This window comes from Taudactylus pleione, unplaced genomic scaffold, assembly GCF_031769625.1.
Source record: "Taudactylus pleione unplaced genomic scaffold, aTauple2 ptg000026l, whole genome shotgun sequence".
Taxonomy (NCBI): domain Eukaryota; kingdom Metazoa; phylum Chordata; class Amphibia; order Anura; family Myobatrachidae; genus Taudactylus; species Taudactylus pleione.
Window position 1 is genome coordinate 41290452 of NW_028284428.1, and position 18487 is coordinate 41308938.

Here is an 18487-nt window from a genome sequence, read left to right on the forward strand (position 1 = left end):
CGATGGAGGAAGACGAACCTGGTAGAGGATAAGTTAACACTAATCAAACATATAAGTGAATCTCAATCAACAATCACCCGTAAGAAAACAGAGTTCCTTTCAAATGAGATCAAGGCAGCAAACAATAGGCCGGCTCAGCTTTTCCGTACAGTGGAGATGCTTTGCAAACCAGCATGCCTGCAGCATGATGAAACCCTCTCCCAGTGAAGATGCAATGAGTTTGCAAAATTCTTTGCAGATAAAGTATCCTCCATCCAGGCTGGAATCCCCACAGTACCATCAAAGGAGTGCCAAACTACCAAGCCTGCCAAGGTAAGCCACCTGTCTCCCTGGAACAGCTTTGACATAATGGATGTAAAAGACATTGCTAAAATTATCAGAATGTTGCGACCCACCACCTGTGATCTGGACCCTGCCTTAACCAAGTTTCTCATAGGGTGTATGGAAATGATTGGCCCTGTAATTGCAAAAATAGTTCAATGCTCTTTGCAAACAGCCATTTTTCCAGAACCACTAAAGGAAGCAATTGTTAGACCACTTCTTAAAAAATCTAATTTAGACCCCGACTGCATGACCAACTATAGACCAGTATCAAACCTTCCTTTTCTAGGAAAAGTCATTGAGAAAGTGGTGGCAATGCAACTGGAAACCCAGCTTTCTACCCATTGTATTTATGATCCATTCCAGTCAGGATTCAGGAGAAGACATAGCACTGAAACAGCCCTGGTATGTGTGCTTAATGATCTTCTGATGGCAAGAGACAGAGGTGATTGTTCAATCTTAATCCTTATGGATCTCTCAGCAGCATTTGATACTGTGGACCATGGGATTCTAATTGAGCGCCTGAAAAATTTCTGTGGTCTGGATGGCACAGTCCTTAAATGGTTCAAATCATTTCTCACTGGCAGGTCACAGAGAGTTTCTCCTGGAGTAAACTCTTCATCACCAGTGCCACTTCCATGCGGTGTCCCACAGGGTTCTATACTATCCCCCATGCTTTTTGCAGTATACATGCTACCATTGGGTGAAATAATCAGACGTCATGGCCTGGTCTACCACTGCTATGCAGATGATGCACAACTGTACCTGTCCTTTGCTCCAGGTACAAAGGACCCAATAACAACCCTAAATGGCTGCCTAGCTGAGCTTCAGGAGTGGATGAGTGCCAGTTGGCTGCGACTGAACCCTGATAAAACAGAGGTCCTTATGATAGGTCACAGGACAGGGCTACAGCATAGCCAACCAACAGGACTTACGCTTGGGGGTTCAGAATTACAAAACACTAAACGAGTGCAGAATCTTGGTGTTGTCCTGGATAGTGGCTTGACACTTAAACATCAGGTATCAGCCACAATCAAATCCTCATTCTTTCATCTGAGGAACATAGCCAGAATCAAGCACTTAATTCCCTCAGAAGATCTGCCTAAAGTCATACATGCATTTATATCATCACGCCTAGACTACCCTCTACCTCGGTCTCCCAGCAAAAGAATTACACCGCTTGCAGATGGTACAAAATGCAGCTGCCAGGCTATTAACCAACCAGCCCCGTTCCAGCCACATAACACCCATTCTCTACTCCCTTCACTGGCTGCCTGTCAGATGGCGAATTGCTTTCAAGATTGGATCAATAACTTAAAAAGCCCTTCATGACCATGGCCCAGGGTACCTGAAACAGCTTCTGATTCCTTACTGTCCCACTCGATTACTGCGATCCATTGACGAAGGACTATTAACAGTACCTAGAATCTCACGGCATTCGTCTGGGGGTCGAGCTTTCAGTTTTGTGGCTCCAACCTTATGGAACTCACTTCCCCGCACAGTTCGCGAGGCCTCCACTCTAGAATCCTTCAAAAATAGTCTCAAGACTTACCTATTCACCCAAGCATTTCACTAATGTCCCTTGTTTAAGCTTATTTTGTATTTTGTACTGTAAATGTAAAGCACTTTTCTCAGATACATATGTCTCTTTAAGGCAGGACCCAGTTTCATGTTTAAAATGTATGAAAGCTTGAGCCCAAGATGGCAGATCAAGTTCATTTATCTGAGAATCAGTGTAGGGACTGGCTAGATGGGAATGACCGTGAAGCGGTGGCCAGCTTAACAAATTATTGCAATATTTTGGAACCAACATTCCCTATGTTCAAAGGAGTTGCAGTTTGAAAAGCATGTGAGTGCCGAGTTTGTATGATATATATATATATATATATAATATATTGTGATAGGATCACTGGTAAAGTGGTCTGTGACAGGGACATTTATCCCAGATTCCTGTCTTATGTGTTTTAAAATCCCCAGGAGAAAGTCTGCAGTGTAGCAGGCTTGAGTTTCGGCTTTTTGAAAAGCCGGTTTGGGACCTGGGGGTTGTGGGTGAGAGGAGAGGGCTCCACCCACGGCCACTCCAGGTTTTGGTTCTCGCAGCCTGGTAACAGGATTGTTAGTTTTCCACCTGAGAGTGGTCAATATAAGCCTAGTTTGTTTAGGGCTGATTGTCTCACCTGGGAGAGCAGACAGGGAGTTTGCTCAGAGACACTTGGAAAACCTTTCTGTGAGTACTGTGCTGTGCTTTGTTGCTGGCGAGGGCATTAGGCCCTGCCAGGTTCTGGTAGTGAGGGAACTACCTGTGAAGTTAGTACCCCGACAGGGCTAGGATTTATGTTTGTTTTCTTTGTTATTCCTGATATTGCACAATAAAGACTGGCGCCGACCAGCTTGTACTCGCTTCCAGACTGGTGTGCTGCTTCCCTGCTGGTGTGTGTGTGTGTGTGTGTGTAGTCCCCTACCCAGGAGAGGGACCTCCTAATCTGACTGTGTCACAATATATATATATATGTGTGTATATATATATATATATTACACACACACGCATACATATATATATACACATACATATATATTATGTACTGTATATGCATATATAGTGTGTGTAAAATATACTTATTGGGACCAATTTCAGGAGTTGACAAGGCTCAGTATCATTTTGAATAGTCGCATTTCTGTGTACAGAGAGGCTATTTCAACTGTGCACGATTATCGGGAACCTGCGCATGCGCAGGACCCATTCTGCAAGTGTGCAGAATGGGTCTTGCTGACATGCACGCTAGCCCTTGAATGCCTCTGCCTAATTTACAGGCAGAGGCATTTAAGGGGTGGTGCGGGGTTGGCCGGCGTTCCCGGAAACGTGTTGTGTCCGTCCCGTTTTCCAGGAGTGGCCAGCCCAGACACTGCATGGAAGCATGCAGTCTGCTGAGCTCGTAAGCCGGCCAGCCTGAGTAAGCTGAGGCTTACTCAGCTGGCTGGCCCCCCAGCAGCTTCCACCAACACGACCATCGACAACCGATGGCTGCGATGGTGATCTCGGCACTGCGACCTCCATCACACTGTTTGGATCGCAAATTCCGCAAGGGTGTAATACACCTCCTTCTGCATTTGCATGATTGCAAGGATCGCATCGCAAAGCTGCCTATGGGTCACCGCTGCCGGTCGATTGAATGCAGCATTAAGTAATGCACAGGGGGCGTGATGCCTCCTGTGCGTTACCTTATCTGCAAAGGATCGCAATTGCAAAGCTGCCTGAGTGCAGCTTTATAATTATGATCCTTACAGTTTGAGGCCCAGTATCTCATGTTCTGCAGTTGTGTGGGAGGTGGGACAGACTGGCAGGCACGCTCCTGTGCATACAGGCGGATTTGTGCACCATCCATTACATACTCCTTGTTATATTTGGGACTTGAACCCAGGTTGGTCACACATAGCAGTCAGACACCTTACACCTGCTAATTCTGTCTAATTCCCAGTTCTGATTGTTTATGCCATTTTATTTTGTTCCTTTGTAGGGCTTTCCGGGGCAAGCACATAACTTTGGTTGTGCGATTTCCAAATCAGGGTCGGCAGGTGGAGGATTTGGATATATGGTCTCACACAAATGACACAATAGGTTCGGTTCGTCGTTGTATACTTAATCGTATCAAGGCCAATAGTGCACATACAAAGGTTGAACTTTTTATTGGAGGAGAGCTTGTAGATCCTTCCGAAGATAGAAAATTGATTGGCCAGTTGAATCTGAAAGATAAAACTGTAAGTACCGTATATTATCCATGTGTAGAATTGTATGTACAGTACACATACACAACCATATAGTATTTGTTGGTATTAATAAAAATTTAAATGCAGAAGGCTGCAATGATGAGCATCTTCAAGCACCCATGTACAGCTATAATTTTTGTGTTTGCATATAGTCGTATTCATGATTTGTATGTATAGAAACTGATAGTATTTACGGTGTATGTATTTCAGCTGATTACAGCCAAGCTAACGCAGATAAGTTCAAATATGCCTTCAAGTCCTGACAGTTCATCAGACTCCTCAACAGGCTCACCTGGTAATCATGGAAACCACTATAGCGATGGCCCCAATCCAGAAGTAGAAAGCTGCCTTCCTGGAGTGGTTTGTATTATGTTTTTTATGCAAATGATTATCCTGTCTAAGATTATGAAAAATTCTGAACCTGAAATTGAAGCACATTCTTTTTCTCATAAACTCACAATTATAAGCTGTTTAATGTTTGTCAAGTTGGTAGAGCCTTAATTTTCAAATGGTTTGATATGTTAGGTTTTGCATCTGGAGTTAGCAACAGCTTAAAATTCTAGGCTAAAGTAATCATCACTCACAGTACATCAGATGTGACGGTATGTTTTTGTTCTTCTTATTTCAGATCATGTCATTACACCACCGGTATATCTCTTTTCTTTGGCAAGTCGCAGACTTGGGAAGCAGCCTAAATATGTCACCGCTACGTGATGGTGCACGTGTACTGATGAAACTTATGCCACCAGGTAATATTTATTTACAAGTTATTCATCCGTTATTGTATGCATGTGAACATGCTGGTTTCTGTATTAAAACAAGCTGTATCTACAAATCTGTGTTATGAAATGTTATTTTTTTTATGTCTTCTTAGAAGTGTCCCAATTATCAAATAATTTCTTTTTATGTTGCATTGTTACGAAGCAGTTGTAAATATGTCTATCCAAAAGCTATCAATGACTTGATTTTTTATATATTAATACAAGAATTATGTCCAGACATGGTAGACCGATTGATGCGCTGGAATCTTGTGTTGCTGGTGTTGAGAGGCCGTGCAGCACATACCATATTGTTTCTTATGCTGCTGCATACTGTATAACCAAGTGCTAGACAAAATTACCTTTTATATAATAGAGCGACTAATCGTAATGTTGATTATATATGCATTATGTGCTTATCAAAACTGAGCACAGTTGAGATGAGACTTTTGTTAAGGCGGATACATTTGGTTTCTTATGCAATACAGATTAATTGTCAGTAATTGCTGATAAGTGATACTTTGTTCTCATATAGACACTATTAAAAATTAATTGGCTACTCTTTCAATAGGGGCAGTAAACTAACAGGCGTGGATTAAAAGATCTACAGTTATTAGACAGACAAGGTGGAAACCAACTGGTAGACAGGCTATAGGTCGACCGGTACAAAAGGTCGACCATTTTTGTGTTGACCATTCCAATGTCAACCATTTGACCATGTTGACCTTTTGTACCTGTCGATATTCACCCTTGTCAACCTTTTGTACCTGTCGATATTCATCCATGTCAACCTTTTGTTCCTATCGACCCACAGACTTGTGGGCAGATTAAATTACACATGGATTGTGTCAAACTGTTTCTTCTCCCGAGTCAAGTGCCCCCAGTTATCCAAATAGAGAACTGTGAGCAGCCCCAAAGCAGCATTGGACACTTTCTTCTGGTAATTGAATTTGCCCTTTGGAGTTCACCAGCTTTGTACTTAGTATTTTCTCTTTCTTCTTAATTTCAGACAATACTATAGTAGAGAAACTCAGAGCAATTTGTTTAGATCATGCTAAACTTGGAGAAAGCAGCCTGAGTTCATCTTTAGATTCTCTATTCTTTGGCCAGTCGGCTTCACAAGTTCTATATCTTACAGAGGTTGGTGATTATCTCTTTTTTTTTTTTTCTAACTGCTATTTTACACATTTGGTGCTCAGCTTTAAAGTTGCATTATGTATTTTTTTTTTAATTGTAAATTTTCATTGAAGATAAACACAAACAAAACAGGCAAATTAAAGGACAATTATGGTAAAAAGAAATGACAGAGAACACACTGAGCATACAGCATAGCGGTGTGTAAAGAACACTGGGCCACAGCAATACACACTATAGCCAGTGGCAGGAGGTTATTAACATATCTGTAGATAATGGCTCAATGAATCTTTTTAGGCGTAAAGCAGAATTACAGTATACTGTAAAGAAGTGTGTTTGCCAGTCCTACCACCTATACTGTCACCACATGAGACCAAAATACAGGGATCCTGGACGACAGCAGATGCCATATTCCATCATTCAAAGCACCACATTTCAGGCAGTATTTGCATTATGTATTTTAAACCTTACTGTAAATTGATAGCATTTTGTAGCACTATGACAGCATAACACATAAGAATAAGTGCTAATAATACATGTATGATTTTTAGGTTGTTTATGCTTTGTTAATGCCTGCCAATGCTCCCTTGGGAGAAGATGCCAGTGATTTTCAGTACAACTTCCTAAAAAGTGGTGGCTTGCCTCTTGTGTTGAGCATGCTTACTCGGAATAACTTCCTGCCAAACGCTGACATGGAAACAAGGAGGAGCGCTTATTTGAATGCTCTGAAAGTCGCCAAATTGCTGCTTACTGCGATTGGTTATGGACATGTCCGGGCTGTCGCTGAAGCTTGCCAGCCTGCGGAAGGAACACATCCGGTCTCACCGGTACGTTGATGATTTTATTAATTGCTTTCAGAATGTCTGACTCAATTATGATACTTGTGATACATGATACAGGTGTAACTCAATGGCTAGTTAAGAAAACTGCAAGCCCTGAAGCAAACAAACTCTAGTACATCTGATTCACACTTAACATTTTATAATATTTTTGTTATACTGTAGTTACTATGTATTTGAGACTTTATTTTTATTATGTGGCCAATCTTCAGATCTCTTATTTAACTTGGTTTGCATTGATAGTTTAATTAGTAGATGATGCAGTTAATATACTACCTATGTAGTTAGAATAAAAAAAAGTTTTGCAAATTCCAGTACAGTTTTTAAGGAAATAGAAATACACAATTATCTTCAGGGTTGTAATGGAAAGTAGTCATCTAAATTCAAATAAAATTTAAGAATCAAGCAAATTTAGTTGATTCCCTTTTATGTAATTCCAGGCTACCCATGATCAAGCAGTGGTGCTACAAAATGCCCTACAGAACATCCCTAATCCAACTTCCGAATGTATGTTGAGAAATGTAGCAATACGACTAGCACAACAAATATCTGATGAGGTAAATATTTACGCAGGAAATGATTCATCAGTGGAAATGTTTGCACAAGATGGTAAAATGTGTTTTCTGTATGTTCATATCCCTTTTGTGATATTTTTTTTGTAGGCTTCTAAATACATCCCCGATATTTGTGTCATTCGAGCAATACAAAAAGTCATCTGGGCCTCTGGATGTGGGTCTGTTCAACTGGTGTTTTCAGCCAATGAGGAAATAAGCAAAATTTATGAGAAGGTAAGAGTTTGCAAAGAATACTGGAAATATATACATATTTTGTTCTGCTTAAAAAACCTCTTTCAAACCAAACACATTCAACTGATAAAAGAGCAGATTACAAGGAAGGGTCAGAATGAAAAGTGAAGAAATTGTAGAACATCAGCAAATTACATTCTTGCGTGTGTCAATCTATTAAAAAAAAAAATGTCTCTCAGTCAAAATACATTTCTGGTTCTGCAGGAGATGGACATGGACTGTGATAAATGCTCCATCTGCTAACACTCTTAAAAGGCAGGGCCCTGAACAAAAACATCTCTTATACCTCCAGCACTCATTCCCACATAATAGCTTTTCAGTTTTTGTTCTTTTCACCTGTACGGACCCTTCTTTCATCAGGGATCTAGGGAGCTGCAGCTTAAATGTGTAGCTAGTGAAGTCCTAATTCTTCAATGAGAAGGATTTGTTTATTTAAGCATGACATTATTTTTATTTTTTAGCTATTAAATAGTTGGATCTTGGAAAGTTTTGTTTCTTTTCTTCTTTCTTTTCTCCATTCAGGGGCATGTAATGTTTGCCCCTCTCCCTTTATAGTCCACCCAGCTCGTCTAAAGGAATCTTTTATCTGATCCTGTAATGCTTGCAATGGCCCTTAGATCCTCTTTTCTTTTTTGATATAATAGATGTCCTTCCTCTTAGCAGTTTTTCTGCAGTGGTAGCCTACAAGCTGGCTACTTTTCACATTACTCTTATTGATGATTTTTATGAGGATAAGGAGGTCCATAGGCTCTGCCATTTTTTTTCCCGTCAATTGAAGTGGTCTTTGGGTTTCATATAAACTAGGAGTTGGTTTTGCTTTCTTTGTTCTCCTTGCAAGGCTAGGAGCAACTCTCCAAGTGGATGATGATGTCCCTGGCCTGTGAGTGTATTCCTCCAGAACACACAAACATTCATCACTTAGACATACTTCTCTTTGGTGGCCCCAAGCAGGGGGCTTGTCAGCTACATTAAACGCATTTATCTTGTCTTTTCTACTCAAAATACAAGACAGATGTAACACAATTCTCAGAGGAACAATAAGTTATACCTACAGGCCAAAATATAAAATCAGCCAGCAGACTTTTTTTATAGTAGTGCTAATAATTCAGCCATTTAATCAAAGCTATTGATTAAATGTTATGTGATGGGTACAGTGCTCTCTAAAAAAAAGTACCAAATACTAATAAGTGTGCCAATATAAAAACTCTGGATACAACATCACTATGATAAACACATCAAAATGTTTCAGTCAGTTATTTTCTAGTACAGGTTACAAAATGAAAGCAATAATTTTTACTATAGCCAACACTGTTACCTTCAACCATTCTGGTAGGACACATTTCATATGGCTAAAACTATTTATGGTATACATATAGCAAATGTTCTGATTTTCCAAAATGGCTGTATATTTACTATGACAATTCACTGATCTGTGAATTATGTATGTTTGATCCCTGTTTCACAGACTAATGCCGGCAATGAACCAGACCCAGAAGATGAGCAAGTTTGTTGTGAAGCCCTCGAGGCGATGACCTTGTGTTTTGCTTTGATACCAACAGCACTGGAAGCACTCAGCAAGGAGAAAGCATGGCAGACTTTCATTATTGACTTGCTGCTACATTGTCAAAGCAAGTAAGTTACATTAACTTTTTAAATGCACAAGATAGTGTTATCCGTCCATATGTTTATTTTCTCTTCAGGATTAGTACTGAATCATTGATAACCTTTCATAGACCAAATGTTTTGCAGCTAATCAAATAAAATGAAAGTAATAGAATGTGCATTAGTACTGTACTAATGTCCTTTGTTGAAGAATTGCAGGAGTTTGTGTCAACAACACTGCTATTGTACAGTACATTTATGCACCATTTGTGTCAATAACGCTACTATTGTACATTTCTATATTGCGCTTTCCTTCATATGGGGGACACTTCATGACCATGGGAGTTACACACAACCGGGTACCTCCAGACCGCATGTTGCAAACGCTGGCAGGGAAGGGCAGCAGGCTTTCCCAGGATGCAGGGTGGCAGCGTTACAGAACAGGAAGCTGCATTAATGAAGTGAGACTGGACCAGACCACACTCCTAAGGATGGTGGGTGACTGAATTATCACCAATGAGAACCTCTCTCACCCTATCTAAGAGGGTTGATAGTAGAGGCAGAAAAAAGGGTAATGCTCTGAAGTAAGGTGTCTGACTAAGCTGATATGCAAAAAAAAAATAGCCAAGAGTGTGAATGGTTCAGTCCAGTAGGATTTGCTGATGACTACTGCAAAGTTCCACTCTTACTCCCTCCTCAGAAACTCCATGTGGGAATTTAGATAAGTATCTGACAAATTAGATATTTATTAAAAATTGTGGTTTGTATATATGCTGTGTGGTACATCAATGTTTATACTGTTAGTGTGTATTACCTTGGGGAACAGTATGCCTGATAAAGGGAATACTGTTAAGGGTAAGTCTGGAAGAGGGAAGTACAGTATTCATAATTTTTGCTCAGGTTGTCAAGGCTAAGTTACCAGCTGCTGAAATGTTAAATGTACTGCTTGTGATGAAATACCGAAACAGGTGTCAGAAACTTTGGCTAGCTTAGTGGAAGAGCCTGCCTGGGTCAGATCATTTGCACGGTCTATAGTGTCTGTAGGTAAGAATTGTCTAATTTTGTTTCTAATCAAAATGTATCCAGTTTCCAGTCTGATTCGAAAATTGAGTAGGTTACTATACTAATAGATAACCATTCAGAGGGGTCTGAGATGGTGTCACATGGGCTGGTTTCATCTTGGGACAGAATAATAAGGGCTTAAGTCTCGTAAGAGACGTATTGAGAGAGTAACGAGGGTTTCTGAGTCCGAGGTCTCCTCTGAATAAGATGGCCTATTGGATAATTCTGATATAGATAAGTATCATTTATTTCAGACAGTGTTGGTGTACCGGATGTAGATGATTTAGCCAAATGTCAGGTCCTTGATTTTAGAGACAAAGTGTCTACTGGTTTATTCAGGTCCAAAAAAAGTAAAGAACAAAATGTGTGTGTTTTTCCTACCTCAGTACAAATGTGTGGAATAAATGCTGAACCGTGGGAAAATCCTGAAAAGAAATTCCAGGTACCACACAGGTTTCAGTCTGTGTAGCCTATACCTGATATTGATATTTTGATAGAGAACAGTCTCCTTAAGTAGATGTTCCTATAGCTAGATTGTATAGCTCTATGGCTCTCTCTATTCCGGATAGAGCCTCTCAAGGAGCACGCAGATTGTAAATCTGAGTTCACTCAAATCAATTTATTTGGCAGCCGGTGCTACACTTAAGGCCTAGTTTGGCTTCTGCTTAGGAAAACTGGATTGTTATATTGGTCGATTGTATCCATACGGATTCATCTAAATCTCAGTTGTTATCCATAGCTGAACAACTCTGAGTAGGAGCAGAGTACTTGGGTGAAGCACCTCTGTTATGCGATCTACTATATCCTCTCTACCAGTGGTCAGGCCCGTCAAGATCCGCGCTGGACCTCGGTAAAAAGGGGCGTGGCCTAATCGCGGAAGGCGTGGCCACGCCCCCTTAGGTAAAAAAAAACCAAAGTTTTGCTTCGCGCTGGCAAGGGGTGCGCAGTGAGCTTGATCACTCCCCCACAGGCATAGGAGAGTGCTGTGGCTGCTTCTTAGCAGCCGCGAGCAGTCTCCCAGTGCAGCCCAGCACACAGCGTTTGCTGGGCTGTTGTGATGTAAGAGGGAGGGGGGAGCGGTGCTGGACACGGGCCCCTTCAGCAAGCCCGGGTAACTTGTACCCACTCCCCCCCCCTCTCGGCGCCCCTGGCAGTGGTTGCCAGATGAGTAATGTGGTTGGCATGGGAGGCTTATACAGAAACAAAGAAATTCTTGGGGAATATGCCAGTTGATATTTTTATTTAGTCCTGAATGAGAAATAAGAATTTCTGAGGCTACAGGAGCAGTGTGTTCCTTTTTGCCTTTGTTTTAAAAGATTTCTTCAAAGAATAGGACTATATTTTAAACTTCAGACTACCCAGTCCTTTTGAGGACTGTCATACCAGAAGTTAAGACTTTTTTTCTGCACAACCATATAGGCATAGCTCATTCCACTCGCTAAAGAAAACACGATTTTTGGTACTTAACAGTTAAATCTTTTGACTTCATCTGGGAGACACTTCGATCCCTTCATTTGTTGGAAATATGAGAAAAATGGTTATCGTTATTCTTCAAGCTATCCCTCATGCTCTTTAAAGTTCAAACTGAGGAGGGGTTACAGGGGAGGAACTTTGATATCGGTAAAATGTAAGCTACATAAGTGTTGACGTCTCTATCCCGCACTAACACCATGGTCATAAAGTGTCTCCCAGATGAAGTCAGAGAAAAAGATTTAACTGGTAAAGCTGGGCAAACACATGCAGATAAAATGCCTGTCAGACCGACAGATATTTTATCTGGCTGCATGCCAGCCACAGATGTCTGCGGCATACACTGAGATATCTCACAGTGTATAGCCCGACATCTGCGCTCCGCCCCCGGGGGAGGAGACATTTCCCTGTTCCTTCCATGGGAAGGAACACAGGTAATGTTGGTCTGTCGGCTGCGGCTGGGCATACACTGCCCGATGCGGCCGACAGTGTACCCCCTAAATATCGCATCAGACGGGCATGCTGGACAATCTGGCATTCCCGACCGAGCAATATTTAACACTCGCCCGCACACACGCTACAATTATCAGGGCGATCCGCGGATATCAGGCGGATCGCCCCAATAATTGTAACGTGTATGGCCAGCTTTGGTACCAAAATCTGTTTGTTTATTTGTTTTTACAGGATTCATATTGAATATTTCCTTTATTTTGAGCTCGTACTATGATTATTGTTCACCAGTACATATGCCATAGTTATGATGTTTAACATCTTTCATCTACCTCTTTACAGTACAGGGATTGTGCCATATCTTTTTTTGCACTGCTTTAGCAAGTAAGGTTTCATTAAATACGCTCCTTTTAAATGCCCAGCCTCCTGACTAATTGAGCCCCATCTCCATATTACAGATGTTGCGAAACTTAAATTAGACTATTGAGTAATTGTAGCTCTCTGACTGTCAAATATGCTCTATTTAATTGATGTTCATGCTGACCCCGCACGCAGTATTTGTTCTGTGACAAGCACGAGTGCTAATTAATGACACAAGTTTGCCTGGCTGTTTTATGTTTTGGATGTATAATGAGCACATCAGATTCAAATCCATGTAGAAGCTTTTTCTTTTTGATCTTTTGTAGATAGTCAAATGCATATTGTGGTACTTGCATGTGTTACTTCATTAGACAATTAATGCTTTATAATGCAAAGGAAGTGGCATAGTCTTGCTGCAGTATGTGGATGATACTTAATTTTATCCCTGTAAAAAAAAATAAAAAAAAAAATCTCTCTCTCTCTCTGTCTCTCTTATATATAATTATCCAGTAGTAGGGCCACACTCACATCTTCTGCAATTGGTTCACCAAATACTGGGGTGTCTTCCCAAATGCACATAGGTAGATCCAAATATAGAGACAAAATAATGGGGCACTCACCAGATTCTTCTTGCAAATAAAAAAGGCTGCTATTTATTACTCACATATAGGCAGAGGTGATATAGTCCTCAAACGTTTTCGGACCAATGAGTCCTTCATCAGGAGATACAGCCAACACAGCGCAGCATGCACAAATAGCCCAATATAGCGTTGTAGGTGTAAAACTGCTCAACCAGTGTAAAGTTCTGGTTAGGGCTCGCTAACTGCGGTTAGCGCGCCCTAACCAGGGGGTTTCTCACACATTTCTGCTCGCATCCTCCTGAGGGTGCGAACAGAAATGCCGGCGGAAACAACTGAATTGCTCCATTGGGTGTCTTAGAAAAAAAAAAAAAAGCTGCTGGCAAAACATTTGAATCGCCCCAGAAAGAGGTAATAAATGAAAGATACACTAAGAAGCTGTTAACAGAGCCATAACAATGCCAGATGCTTACTGTAACGTAAGTCAGGTCACTGAGTCATAGTGTATCAGCTATATTGCTTATATGTGTGTGTGTGTGTGTGTGTGTATACACACACATACACTCTGTGGGTGGTCCGGCACTCCCATGAACAGAAAACAACAACTTGGGTGCCTTCTGCTGGTAGTGGTAATAAATTAAAAAATTGCAGCGGCACTCCAAGACTTTAAATCAGGTCAAACATGTATTGGTATCTTCCAACGTTTCAGAGCCACCAGGCCCTTTTATCAAGGAATACAAGTAAAGAAACATACATACATACATTGAATCTTACCTTATATACTAAACAGTCTGATTAGCCGAGTGAGGCCGGGGGCAGGAGCACGTCTGGCTGTCCATATGAGGTACCATCCGCGATGTCCACTGCCAATGACGTCACCCACACCGCGACCGCTGTCACCATGGTAACGCGATGCCGGGTGGATGCAATCTCACCGGCCCCACTCGCACTAGAAGAAAGAGATAAATAAAACAAAATGCCTTATAACCCACAAGTACTATTGCATAACCACATAAATAACACAGTATCTAATGTGTATAAATCACTCGTTTGGAGAGACAGGGGTATATACAATTGATGAGAAGACAGCCCGATACTATCTAACATTTATGATGCATTGGAACTAGACCAGAGGTAAATAATCACAATACAAAACAGATATGATATTTATCATAAAATGCTACTAATAAAGGCTTAAAAAAGTACACTCCATTGCATTTTTTCATTAAGACCATTTGGTTTAATGGTGTTAAGCCTTTGTATCCATTGTGCCTCACGCCTCAATAATAGTCCACCTCGATCACCACCTCTAATGGATTTAGGACAGTCTATAATAATATGCTTAAATGTTGCCAAACTATGTTTGGCTTCAAAGAAATGGCGAGCCACTGACTGGTCTGACGGCTTACCCATTAGAGCTAAATGTATGGCAGATCGATGTAATACCATACGTTCACAAAATGTCCTAGAGGTTTTCCCCACGTAGTATTGGCCACAAGGGCAGATAATATATACTACATGGGTGTTCGTACGTGTTAACACAATGGATACATCGGCTTAACATCATTAAACCGAATGGTCTTCCAATGGAGTGTACTTTTTTAAGCCTTTTATTAGTAGCATTTATGATTATCTTATCTGTTTTGTATTATGATTAATTACCTCTGGTCTTGTTCCAATGCATCGTAAGTGTTAGATAGTATCGGGCTGTCTTCTCATCTATTGTATATACCCCTACCTCTCCTAACGAGTGATTTATACACACTAGATATTTATGTGGTTATGCAATAGTACTTGTGGGTTATAAGGCATTTTGTTTTATTTATCTCTTTTTGTTCTAGCGCGAGTGGGGCTGGTGCGACATTGCATCCACTCGGCATCGCGTTACCATGGTGACAGCGGTCGCGGTGTGGGTGACGTCATTGGCAGTGGACGTCGCGGGCGGCACCTTGTGTGGACAGCCAGACGTGCTCCTGCCCCCGGCCTCACTCGACTACTCAGACTGTTTAATATTTAAGGTAAGATTCAATGTATGTACAGTGCCTTGCAAAAGTATTCACCCCCCTTTGCATTTTTCATGTTTTGTTGCCTCACAACCTGGAATTAAAATGGATTGTTTGAAGATGTGCATCATGTCATTCACAGAACATGGCTACAACTGTGAAGTTGTGGGTTTTTTTTTATTTTGTGAAACAAACAACATTTAGGACAACATAACAGAAAACTTCAGCGTGCATAACATAAAAGTCAGTACTTTGTCGAGCCACCTTTTGTGGCAATTACAGCTGCAAGTCGCTTTGGATAAGTCTCTGAGCTTGCCACATCTTGCCCCTGGGATTTTTGCCCATTCCTCAAGGCAAAACTGCTCCAGCTCCTTCATGTTGGATGGTTTCAGCTTGTGAACAGCAATCTTCAAGTCTGACCACAGATTCTCAATTGGATTGAGATCTGGGCTTTGACTAGGCCATTCCAACACATTTAAATGTTTCCCCTTAAACCACTCGAGTGTTGCTTTAGCAGTATGCTTCGGGTCATTGTCCTGCTGGAAGGTGAACCTCCGTCCCAGTCTCAAATCACAGGCAGACTGAAACAGGTTTTGCTCAAGAATATCCTTGTATTAGCACCATCCATCTTTCCCTCGATTCGAATCAGTTTCCCAGTCCCTGCTGCTGAAAAACATCCCCACAGCATGATGCTGCCACCACCATGTTTTACTGTGGGGATGGTGTTCTGGGGTGATGGGATGTGTTGGGTTTGCGCCAGACATAGCGTTTTCCTTTGTGGCCGAATAGTTTAATTTTAGCCTCATCTGACCAGGGCACCTTCCTCCATACATTTGGAAGTCGCCCAGTTGGCAAACTGAAATCGTGTCTTCTTATTTTTATCACTAAGTAATGGCCTTTTTCTGGCCACTCTTCCATAAAGCCCAGCTCTATGCAGTGTACGGCTTATTGTGGTCACATGCACAGATACACCAGTCTCTGCTGTGGAACTCTGCAGCTCCTTCAGGGTTACCTTTGGTCTCTGTGCTGCCTCTCTGATTAATTCCTTCCTTGCCCAGTCTGTGAGTTTTGGTCGGTGGCCCTCTCTTGGCAGGTTTGTTGTGGTACTATGTTCTTTCCATTTGATGATGATGGATTTGATGGTGCTCCGGGGGATCATCAAATATTTTGATATTTTTTTTTATAACCCAACCCAGAATTGTACTTCTCGACAACTTTGTACCTGACGTGTTTGGAGAGCTCCTTAGTCTTCATGGTGTGATGCCTCTTGCTTAGTGGTGTTGCAGCCTCTAGGGCCTTTCAGAAAAGGTGTATTTATACTGACAGATCATGTGACACTTAGATTTCACAAAGGTGGACTTCATTTCACTAATTATGTGATTTCTGAAAGTAATTGGTTGCACCAGAATTTTTGAGGGGCTTCATAGCAAATGGGGTGATTACATATGCACATGCCAATTTTCAGAATTTTATTTATAAAGATTCTTTTTTTTATATATTTTTCTTCTCATTTCACTTTACCAAATTAGACTATTTTGTGCAGATCCATCACATAAAATTCAGATAAAAAAAATAAAAAAATACAGGTTGTAATGTAACAAAAAAAAGGTAAAAAGCCAAGGGGGTGAATACTTTTGCAAGGCACTGTATGTTTTTTTTTTTTTTTTTTTTTTTTATTCCTTGATAAAAGAGCCTGGTGGCTCTGAAACGTTGGAAAACACCAATACATGTTTGACCTGATTTAAAGTCTTGGAGTGCTGCTGTGATTTTTAAAATGTATTACCATTACCAGCAGAAGGCACCTACGGTGTTGTTTTCCATTCATGGGAGTGCCGGATCACCCACAGAGTTATTTATATGTATGTATGTGTGTGTGTGTGTATATGTATGACCTCCCTGCTGACTCCGGCGTATCCCTCTGGTTGGTGCGGCCATATGAAGTCCCACCACGTGCACTCATCACCGTGGTAACCAGTCTGATAATATAATCAATAAATCAGTAAATCGCTAAGCAAACATCACTATGCTATGAACACCTACATGTTATAAAACTAAAAATGTGTTTTAAACTACTATACGTGTTGCAAGGGTGACATCTACTGGGGAAACTCAAGTATGAGCTAGAGCATAGGTAAAAATGAGCAAGTAGCTGTTAAAATAACAGCTCATTTAAAATAATGATAAAGATATGTCTTATAAAATGCATTGAAGACCCATGGTTTCATTTAATCCTTTGGGGGTTAGGGATTCTAGAAGGAAGATCCACTTTGCTGCTCTTTGCAAAGAGTTGTCCATGGCAATGGCGCAGCCACTATTTCCTCAGTGTAATACTCGCTCTCAAACTGATGTCAAGATTACAATCCAAATGTTTGGCTTTAGATACAATATGGAGCTATGCAAAGGGGCAAGGTTTGAATATTCAGAAAAATTGAGCTTCCTGTAGCCGGAGCTGAGGTTCACAGTGCAAGGACAGAATACATCTATGGGGTCAAGCCCATTCGGCGTGAGTTGGGTCCTGTGAACTTGTGCCACAAATTTAATTTGGAATCCATTCCAAATTCGCCTTGCAGTTTCTAATGAAATTTGCATTCTGTTGTATGCACCCAGCTGAGTGCAGAATCTCTGGTACACGCCTTCTAATGAATACTAATGCATTTGGAGGGGTTTACATTTTATAATATGGCCTATAAATACATGTCGGTTTTTTCTGGTTATTTTATCTAAAAAGCTCAATAATAGGGGTATGTGGAGTTTTTTTTTTTTTTTTCCCCCCAACGTTTTACAAACTTGTCTAAAAACACTGAAATCAATTAACAGACTTTTTTCTGTACCCCAAAATGCTGCAAAGACTTTAATTTGCTGAATAAACACGTGCTGGCTATCATTTTTCCACCATTAATAAGAATGCAAACTTCATCCATTTGACACATTTTAAGAACCTCCAGTACTTTCCTTATGGCCGCGAACAGCCTTCTATATGGTCCTGGTATCTCAGTTGCCACTTTTTTGGAGTCTAGAATGGTTTCCCTACAATTTCATGCTTTTCCCAGGTCGCTTTTTCTAGAAAAGTTGTGAAACCTCTCTGCGAGCCTGCAAAGTGACATTTCTATTAGGGTTTTGCACTTCTCCGGTGTGTGTGTTCACGACATGTATAGGTGTTTCACGATGTAAACTTGCATCTAATAAGATTGACCCCTATATGTTCTGCTTCATGTGTTAAGGTCCCTCCCTACACCAACTTTCTTGTGCATCTCCTAATGGTTCTAGATAAAAGTATGGAAGAAATGTTTTCTGTTCCCTTTAAAGCCGGGGTGGGGAACCTTTTTTCTGCCGAGGGGC

General features: G+C 41.0%; 1 protein-coding gene across 6 annotated transcripts in view; it reads left to right on the top strand.

Annotated features, from left to right (window-relative positions):
• Positions 1–18487, top strand: part of USP9X (ubiquitin specific peptidase 9 X-linked) — a 226037-nt gene that overhangs the window by 148826 nt on the left and 58724 nt on the right. For all 6 annotated transcript variants that reach the window (XM_088451702.1, XM_088451706.1, XM_088451705.1 and 3 more), the window contains exons 19-26: positions 3837–4077; positions 4297–4446; positions 4715–4835; positions 5854–5984; positions 6530–6805; positions 7258–7374; positions 7480–7605; positions 9089–9255. In XM_088451702.1, coding sequence (XP_088307828.1) covers positions 3837–4077; positions 4297–4446; positions 4715–4835; positions 5854–5984; positions 6530–6805; positions 7258–7374; positions 7480–7605; positions 9089–9255 — 1329 coding nt within the window. The remainder of the gene's footprint in view (positions 1–3836; positions 4078–4296; positions 4447–4714; positions 4836–5853; positions 5985–6529; positions 6806–7257; positions 7375–7479; positions 7606–9088; positions 9256–18487) is intronic.